This window comes from Podarcis melisellensis (genome assembly GCF_964234715.1).
Source record: "Podarcis melisellensis genome assembly, chromosome: 13".
NCBI classification, from domain to species: Eukaryota; Metazoa; Chordata; class Lepidosauria; order Squamata; family Lacertidae; genus Podarcis; species Podarcis melisellensis.
In genome coordinates this window covers 31697271-31707372 of record NC_138545.1, presented here as the reverse complement: position 1 = coordinate 31707372, position 10102 = coordinate 31697271, and the positions used below count along the sequence as shown (strand labels likewise).

The window sequence follows — 10102 nt, the reverse complement described above, 5'->3', positions numbered from 1 at the left end:
GAGCAGGCACATTCAGCTCAGATGCACTTCAGAAACCCAATCTGAATTAAAAGGAGAGTTATTTGGTATATAATGCGGAGGGAGTAGGCAAGGGAAGATCATGAGAACACTATCTGCTGCAGGTGGCAACCATGCCCATAAGCAGGGGTCAGCAAACTTTTTCAGCAGGGGGCCGGTCCACTGTCCTTCAGACCTCATGGGGGGCTGGACTATATTTTTTTGGGGGGTGGGAATGAACTAATTCCTATGCCCCACAAATAACCCAGAGATGCATTTTAAATAAAAGCACACAGTCTACTCATGTAAAAACAGCCGATTCCCAGACCGCCCGTGGGCCGGATTTAGAAGGCGATTGGGCCGGTTCTGGCCCCCGGGCCTTAGTTTGCCTACCCATGCCCATAAGCAACAGTTGTGATATTATGCAGTGTGAAAAATCAAATCCTGATTGTGAATCTGATGCAAAGGGCCTATCTGAGGATGATTCTGGCTGTTTTCTGGTGCAGTCAATGAAGGCGACAGGCCCTGTTTTTATTTTTAAATGTAGATTATTATGTATTAATTACATTCATAAACCACCTTTGTTCCATAAAGTTTGAGACAGTTTGCCTTTTGGCAAAAGCCTCCGAAGGGGCATAAAATAAAATAATAAAAATATATCAGCAAAGTAATTTTTTTTTTAAGGAACAGCAGTAGGCACATGCGATAGGCTTGACGAAAGGGCGACACTTCCTGGCATCAGCTTCTAATTTTGCCTTTCTGTGGTATAACCAAAGGGAAGAAAATACCAATGTCTGTTCCAAATAATCAAGAAAGGGGTAGGCCCTTTCATGGGGAAAGACCTATCTTCTAGCATATACAGTAATAGTCTCCCAGTGTGAAGCAAAATAACAATATTAGCGGTTTTGCAAGTGAGTCTGAAAAAGCTGGGGGTTTTTTTGTCCTATCTACATATCTTGGTGTTCTGCACCTTAGCCTCTCCTTAGGAGACAACAAAATGTGAGAGCTGGTGGCAGTGCAGTGCCACAGCATAGGGCCTGGATGTGGGGAATCCAAAGTTCACATCCTTAGTCAGCTGCTATGAAGCCTGCTGGGTTCCCTTATGTAAACTGCTATGTGCACAGTCAGTGTAGCACAGGACAGCATAAGTACAATATAGCAAGCACCTACCCACTGCACATCTGGCTCCAGGTCTGCATCCCAGCTCCACAATGGATATTAGAGAGAATGAACTGCTGCTGTCAACAAACCCTAGCATAGGTCAGTCCTCTGGCCACCGCAATGGTGAGAACAACCCTACTGGGGAATATTTCAACACAGCCTCGTTTGATTTTAAATCTGGACAAAACACCCCAGGCACCATGTTCAAAGCAAAGAACTTCAGAATCAATGTTTCTGCTGCACATCTCAGCAGAATGATGCACCTCACCTATGGCTGGCATCTGACCAAAGATCCGCACACACTTTGGAATGGTAACTAAAGTCAGAGGAAGTTATGCTATTTGCAGAAATTACTGCCTCTAGGTCCTTGAAGTTTTACAGAACTCCATGCCAACGCTCCCACTCCCCCACAGAAAATGTAACTACTGTACAAGTTGTAACTGCTGAATACAGTACTTGTGACCTTTTCTTTATAAATATTCTGGTATGTAGGACTGAGTAGCTCCAAGTATGCACTCTTCTCCTGCACCCTCTCACAAGGAATAAATACTTTCCAAAACATAACTAAGACGGAAGAGCTTCTGATCTTGTATAGAGTGCTTTTCCATTGTGCATCCAATGCAGGCATAGGCAAACTCTGGCCCTCCAGATTTTTGGGACTACAATTCCCATCATCCCTAGCTAACAGGATCAGTGGTCAGGGATGATGGGAATTGTAGTCCCAAACATCTGGAGGACCGAAGTTTGCCTATGCCTGATCCAATGCCTCCTCAACTATCTAGTGCCCTGAAATCTGCTGCATGGGGATGGCAATGATGAGGCCTGAGGGAATCATATGGTGTGCAGTCATTTGACAGGAGAGAAATTTGAGCTTTCATTTGGGCTTGCTGGTTTGCTTACATGGCATCTGGCTTTTTCAAAAAGAAATGGAATAAATTTGGTGCTCTCAAGTATTGAGATTTCTGAGATCGACTACAGTTCCAATTATTATATATATGCTACAGATGTTGCATCTACAGAATCTATGTACTCTAGACGTAATCCAGAATAAATTTCCAACAGCTCTTATGTTTACCAGGCAGTGTACCAGCTGCTGTACTGAGAATGGAGGCAGGCCTGGCATTCATTCCTTATTGGCTGCAATTACAGAAATTGCCAGATAATTACCCCCTCCCTCAAATTCTCAGTGGAACGTTTACTTGCTTGAAGTTGACATAAACAGCTTTCATATGCTGCAGTTGTCCGCATTTCAAGAAATAGATCAAACTCCAACAGCATTAATTTTGGAGTACGATTGTCTCCTGAGGTGTAGAAAACTGTGGACTAAAGTGCTAAGAAAATAAAATCTTTCTGTTAAATGCTCCTGTTTAAAATTGAGAACCATTCAAACTATTTGCTTTGCCAAATGGTACTATCTGCTTGCATAAAATCATTCAGTAAAGGTAGTTTCATATTAGGCAGTTTTCTGTTCTCATGCAATTGTGTTTTCAAGCAGTGGCACATATTGATAGAAAATTCTCAAGCCTTAATCAATCAGCAGTTATGTGTACATGGCCTAACTACAGTTTAGGTGAACATTGTTCCATATATCCTTTGTGAACAGAGAATACCACCTAATATAGAGTACGGTAAGTTTATTGATCCATCTAGTTCAATACTGTTTGCACTAATTGGCAGGGACAGCCCTACCTGAAAATGCCAGGGACCGACTCTAGAACCTTCTGAATGTGAAACATGTGCTCTATCCCTGAATTATTATCCTTCCACATTTTTATCCATTACTGGATAAAATCATGCAGGTAGATCATTAAAAAGTACACCTAGATTAACAGAAGCTTTAAAAAAAGTTGTTTTTGGTATCAGAACTAGACAAATAAGTTACCTATAAGTTGGCATTATTTGAGTAACCGGGCCTTGAGATGTGGAGACCCAGAAACAGTGGAACAAACCCCACCACCACCATTTTTTTTCAGACTGTCACATCTCTTGCGATACGAATGTGAACAAGGTCACTGAATATAAGCTGATCATTTTGCTGCTCTTTGGCAAATCTGTTAATATTTCTAACAATGATGCCTTGTTTTCTTGAACCGCAAAATAACGCATGAATATTTTTAGGAAGGTTATTTATGTATCTCTGTTGCTAGTTGTCTAATTCAAGCTTTTCTTTTTAATGACCTATGGCTGTATACAAATAAAGATTGCCTGATTGGCATGACATTGGAAACAAACAGAAAAGCATGCGTACAAACACACCAACATTTTGCAAGGTGCATTTGGCAAAACTTCCTGGATTACTCTTATTCAGGGTTGGAGATATAGGGAGAAGCATAGTCTGCATGCCTTTGTTTTTTCCATCACAATGCTTTCATCAAGCATGCAGAGGAACATATTAGAAATTCAGTCGCTATCCTCGTGTACCCAGATAACTCAGCAGCATTCGCCAACCTCCTGACCACAGCTCATGGGTACTTCAGTTGCATTTGCAAGCAGGCAGTCTCAAATTCAGTCCTCGGAAACTCCAATTAAAACCTGCCTGAGCCAGGAGAGCTGCTTCCATACCCAAGAGCATTCTTAACTATGCAGGAGATTTGCTGGCAGTCAATCGACCAGCATCCCCCACCCTCAAGTGAACAATTTCATTTTTATCACGTTATCCCACACATCGTTCATAAAGTGGAAACAATGGCCCCTCCTGTTTGTTGGGGGGGGGGGGGTTTGCCATATGTTGAAAATAGCTGACCATTTTATAGAAAAATATTTCCCAAGGCACGCCTGAGCAGAGGAAAAACAAATGTTTCCAGTGTTTGAGGGTGATGAGTCAGTTTTGCATGAAAAGTCTCTATTTCAAGCAGGAGCAAAGCAAGGGCATTTGCCCGTATTACTCATATGACATCTGTTTCAGAAATGCTCCAAAACGGTTAAAGTTTTGTGCTGTTTTGGACGTGAGCCACTATATGAAGAAGATGTATGGACTTTAAAATGTTTGTCAAAGTACAGAATGTTTACAAAAAGCTCTAGAAGTCTCATTGCTGATTAGAAGGCTGCAGTATTTTTACAAAAACACACATACCACAAAACACTGTTGGATGAGAACTTTAGATGTTTATGCCTTAATGTGCAAGCGTTACCAAAAAAAATAAAAAATCTTCCCTCTCCAAAGGTTGTAGTGTAGTAAGTATACAACTAGGTCTGGAGAGAATTGGGTTTAAAGTCTGCTAAACCCTAAAGCTCATTGAGTAATCTAGACCTCGTAATACTTTCAACCTAACCTATTTCACAGGTTTGCGGAGAAACATACACACAGTGCACATTATTGCCATAAACTCCTCTGGGAAGCAGCTGGATAAAAATCTAAGATACAAAAAAAACATTTAAAGCTTTTCCTTGACAGAAACTCTATACTGTACTCTTTACAGGTACATGACAGGCAGAAATTCAACCTACAAAACTTTGCTCACGAGGAAGGGCTGGAGAGGTAGCACCTACTAATTTCTCCTCTCTATATTGCTGTTAGGCACAGTGCCCCCAATGAACAAAAGTAATCATGAGGACAAAAAGAGTAATAAAAATAAATTCTACTAACGGCACAAATAAGTCCTTTTGCCTACAGGTCTTCAGGCATCTCCAAATGCACAGAAAACTAAGGGATCTTTTGTTCCTTTCTGTATCGCATTCCGTCTCTGTGGACTTCCCTCACTTTTACAGCTTCCACAGTTTCTCCTATGGGGATTTCTGTCCTGCACCTTAACAAGGCCTATGTTACCCAATTCCCCATAGGAAACAAGAGATTTCATGAAGGAGACTAACCAGATGATTGTGCAATAGCTTTGCATCTGAGCCATGCTATATAAATATTATTTCAGGCTGGGGGCCTGTATGGACTCCCCAGGAGAAGGACATGGTGGCAAAATGGGGTGCGGTGGGGGTGGAATTATAACCTGAACTGTACAGCATCAAGGTAAAGGTAAAGGTAAAGGGTCCAGTCCATTAGGTCCAGTCGTGACCGACTCTGGGGTTGCGGCGCTCATCTCGCTTTATTGGCCAAGGGAGCCGGTGTACAGCTTCCGGGTCATGTGGCCAGCATGGCTAAGCCGCTTCTGGCAAACCAGAGCAGCACACAGAAACGTCGTTTATCTTCCCACCGGAGCGGTACCTATTTATCTACTTGCACTTTGACGTGCTTTCGAACTGCTAGGTTGGCAGGAGCTGGGACTGAGCAATGGGAGCTCACCCCGTTGTGGGGATTCAAACCGCCAACCTTCTGATCGGCAAGTCCTAGGCTCTGTGGTTTAACCCACAGCGCCACCCCCATCCCCTACAGCATCAAGAGACGGAGTTAAACTTATAATTAGGAAGATACTTGCTGCAGCAGACCAAACGCTTTATGTTTATTGCTCTCTTCGCTTATCGTAAAACTACCAATACAGTGGTACCTTGGTTCTAGAACCTAATCCATTACGGGAGTCGGTTCAACTCCCAACACCGTTTGAAAAGCAAGGCGCGACTTCCGATTGGCTGCAGGAGCTTCCTGCATTCAAGCGGATGTTCAGCTTCCGAAAAACATTTGCAAACTGGAACACTTAATTCTGGGTTTGCGGTGTTGGGGAGCCAATTTGTTTGACAACTAAGCCATTCAAGAACCAAGGAACCACTGTAGACCTATGGGCACGGCTGACTCAATACATTTTGGCACCCAAGGCAGATCCCAAAATTCCCTGCCAAGGAAGGAGTGAGGGAAGAAGGGCCATATAAAGAAGAAGGGCAGGAAGGAGGGGGGAGAAAGATCAACAGTGGGATCTGCTGCTCCAGTGAATCCTGCTGCATAACGTGGTCACCTTGCCTTGCCTCATGAGTGGGCCGGCCCTGCCTATGGGAAATCCACAAGAATATGAATTCTTCCCATTAACTGGTGTTTAGTGGAACACTGCCTCCAATTCTGGGAGCAATATAGCCATCATGACTAGTAGGCAATGTATAGCCTTAGCTTGTCCAGTCCCCCCTTTAAAACCACCCAAGTCAGCAGCAATCACTATACCTTGCGGTCAAGAAGTGTGCCTTTCTCTGTCCCGAAGCTCCCACCGCTCGGTTTCATTGGATTCTGTTGCTAAAACTCTACATTCTAGTATGAGATTTTCTCCCTGAACACTTTCTCCACAGCATAAGCCACCCTTCTAATCTGCTATTTTCTAAACCGAAAAAGCTCCAGAACATTGTAGCTTTTCCTCAAAGGGAAATTACTCCAGATCTCCCTAAACACTGTGGCAGTCGTTTTCCTGTGCCCTCTCCTCTCCCCCCACCTCAGAGCCCCAGTGTGATTTACAATCATGCACATGTTTTTGGGACTTACCTACTTTTCTTTATGCTATAAAGAACTTAGTAGGACAGCAATGTTTAGTGAATTGGCCACTTAGTTAATGCAAAAAAAAAGGTTGGATCTCTAATTCATCAGCTGAAACTCAGTACAACTAATCTCTTATCAGGTAACAGCCCTGATAATTATGAATCAATGATAATCATAGGATTGTAAAGTTGGGAAGGATACTGCAAGTCTATCTCCCTGCAATGCAGGAATCTCAACTAGAACATACATGACAGACAGCCATCCGACCTCTGCTTTAAAACCTCCCATGAAGGAAGGAAGGAAGGAAGGTGTGTGTCCACCATCTCTCGTGGGAGTCTGTTCCACTGTCGAACAGCTCTTATTCTCAGAAAGCACGTCCTGATGCTGACTCGGAATCTCCTTCCTTGTAACTTGACTCCATTTGTGTTCTTCCAGGCACACACCCTTCGAGATACATCAGTCACTGGAGCGGGGGGGGGGGGGAAAGAAACCATTTTCTGAGGCGAACCCTTTGAACCGCCACGATCACAAAAAACCCAGGGCGTGACGTCACCGGCCATGGCACGCCGCCGCCGCGATTTACGAAAGCGATCGCCAAAATGGCGGCCACTTAAGGCAGGCAATCCAGCGAACCTTGCCCGAACGCACCACGCCGGCGCGGGCCCTGTTGCTAAGCAACGTCACCGGGCCGGGCGGAAGAAGGGAAGGCGGGCGCCGCGAACTTACGCAGTGGCGTCATCAGCGGAAGCTGGTGGGGGACGGGTTGGTTGCCGCTTTGTCGAAGCAGGTGCCGCGGCTTGTTTTTGGTGAGGCGTTTAAAGGTCTGCGGCGGCTAAGCCCTTTTCAAGGTGCGGGGGGGGGGGGGAGGGGAGGCGGCGGGGCAGGGGGCGTTGAAATGCGGTTAATACGGGGAAGCAGCGCAATGCGTCATGGGAGAGCGCGGGGCCTAGTGGAGGAGGGGAAGGGTCGGCCCTGTCCTCTGCGGTTGTGGGGCGCGTGATACTCCGCTTAGGGCCAGTGAGGGGAGACAAGGGGCAGCCTGGCTGTGTCGGTGGGTCAGTTTAGGCGGGTAGGTCGCCTAATCCAAGGTCCCCTGGTGGGAGGGGGAAGCAGAAGGTATTATATTTGAATGTGTGGGGGTGTCATTGGGTTTCAGGGGCGCCCCAGGGGGCGAGCTGGTTTCTCCCATGGGTACCTTTGGAGAGGAGGAGGCGGAGGAGAGGGATCTGTCCAGAACCTGTGGAGACGTTTAAGAGTGTAGGGAGGAGGCCGGTTTCATGCTGGGAGTGATACCTGGGGCGTTGCCTTCTTGTGGGCAGGCGGCGCTGGATGGATAAGATGATGGGATGGTGATGGAGGAGCCATTTAATAACCCATTTGTTTCTGAGAAGTAGATGTCTCCTGCTGTTTCTCATCTGTTCCCTCTTTGGGGAGGGATGGGGGTTGCTGTTCATGTTTTAATGTGGGGTGACAGCAGCTTCCTGGCTTTGTGTTAGGTATAAGAAGAGGGAAGGCACATTCCTGCTCACCAAGGGGGTGAAATAAAGAGAAATTGCCCCAGTTTTGATGGGGTTGAGTGAACATGGGCTCTGGCACACAGCGAGTAGATGCATTAAAGTCAGTTACAAGAATGTAACTCCTCCTTTATGGAGAGTTCTGCAAAGGGGAAGGAATGTATTTCACTTTAAAAAAAAATGAGGTGGGGGAGATCAAGGGACAATAAATTGAAATGGGGATTCTAGTCTTAAGGATTCTTTAGATGCCTGTCATCCAGCACTTATTAATTTTATTAATGCTATCCTTCTGAGGTGAAAGCATGTGATCGAGCATGACATTTGATTCGGTTGCTGCACCTTAGCTTGTATAAAATAATAATTGCAACTTTTCTTGGAGTTGGGCCTTACAAATTTGTCAGGCATTTGGGCAGATAAGCTCAAAGTTCAGTCATACTGCTGCTGTGGTGCCCTTGCAATGCCCCCATCTCTTGTTGAGTGGCTTATTGGAGTAAGATGCCAGAGTTAATTTGTAGTTTATTTTTTGGAAAGGCTCCTAGTCTCAGTAATTGTTAGCATTCAGCATGGATAATGTGTGTTGCTTTTTAACTCTTGCTGCTCAGCCATCAGTGAGCAGTAGCGTCCGTGCATTATTTTCATTGAATTAGTTATGTCAGAGCTTTCAAAACTTTTCATGTTGGTGACACACTTTTTAGACATACATCATTTCACAACACAGTAATTCAGTTTTACTAGCAAACTGGAGATTAAACTAACCCCTTTCCAGCCCTGGTTGGAGTGTGGGGACCGTTTGCACAACACACCTACACACTGCAACAGACACACAGTTTGGAAAGCTCTGATCTATACTATATTATAGCAAGCTATATTTTCACATGTATTTCCCAAGTACCTCCCTCTTTTGTCCACTGATCAAAAACCAAGTGGACAGTAGCAACACCATTCCAATCATTGATGCATTAAATGCTTACAGCATCAGTAGCAAGCAAGACAAAAGTATGGATAAATCTTTACGTAGTGTTTTGCCTCAACTGTTTGAAAAAGACTTTACAAGCAGAACAAAAAATGATTCACTTTTTAAAAAAATCTTCATTTATATGTTAATAAATTGAAGTATTTCTGGACTCTGATTAAGCCCATATCATTTTGATGTGGCATTTCTTATGTCTCAAGCCTGACATTAGTGGTTCACTTTCTGTTTTATCAGCATGACTGAGGAGACTGCAAAACCAACCAGACTTTACTTTCACTGGATAATCCCTGTGGACTATGACATCCGGATGTTCTCCCATCCCTTAGTGAAAATAAGCTCAATCCCTATGCGACCAGCTAAATCTGCTGCAGTGCTATGTAACAGTTTTTCCCTGGAGATGGCTGTCAGCTGATAGGCTGCTGCTTGTGTTTCTGGGGCAGCAGCTTGCAGAGGTGCCACATGATGGGCAGCTGGTCATGAAGCATTAGCTGGAACTGAGAGGTGAAATTCAGAGGCAACAGAATTTTTGAGTGCTGCATAGTAGGGGTTAGTTGTGTGTGGCGCATAAAAATGAGACACCATGGAATAGGCTTTCCTTTTTTACAATTCTTAAATAATATTTTCAGAATTTTTATGCTCTTCTCTTAATTCATTTTGAGGTGTTCCAGTCCTAGTTTTCAATCTCCGTGAGAGAGATATACAATATATGCCTTCCATGTACCCCAAAAGGTAGATAACAGAATTGATACCTTTCTGGTGAGTCTTACATTTATCCTCCTTTTTCTTTCTCTTAAAGGCAAAAGGATTCTCACCCTAGTTTCCCCGGCTCTTCTCTCTCACTATGGGGGAGCTCTTCCGGAGTGAAGAAATGACCCTTGCGCAACTTTTCCTTCAGTCTGAAGCAGCCTATTGCTGTGTCAGTGAACTGGGAGAACTTGGGAAGGTCCAGTTTCGAGATGTATGTATCTGGCCCTGTTGGTCCACACAATTTATTGTGTTGTTGTTTGTGACAACTTTTACCTATGCTCAAGGATTCCCCCCCCCCCCCATACTAGGATATAACTGAAGCATCTTTAGATTCTGTGAAGGTATTAACTATCAATGTTGCTGCCT

The 10102-nt window shown here is 44.3% G+C and overlaps 1 protein-coding gene across 10 annotated transcripts in view; it reads left to right on the top strand.

The window, feature by feature from the left end:
* The first annotated feature begins 7175 nt into the window (after positions 1-7175).
* ATP6V0A1 (ATPase H+ transporting V0 subunit a1) overlaps positions 7176-10102 on the top strand; it is a 42198-nt gene continuing 39271 nt past the window's right edge. For 7 of the 10 annotated variants that reach the window (XM_081885169.1, XM_081885177.1, XM_081885174.1 and 4 more), the window contains exons 1-2: positions 7204-7350; positions 9786-9947. In XM_081885169.1, coding sequence (XP_081741295.1) covers positions 9831-9947 — 117 coding nt within the window. In that variant the 5' untranslated portion in view covers positions 7204-7350; positions 9786-9830. Of the gene's footprint in view, positions 7351-7429; positions 7572-7593; positions 7619-9785; positions 9948-10102 lie in introns of those variants that run through there. The other 3 variants (XM_081885170.1, XM_081885171.1, XM_081885172.1) reach the window with 3 other exon arrangements.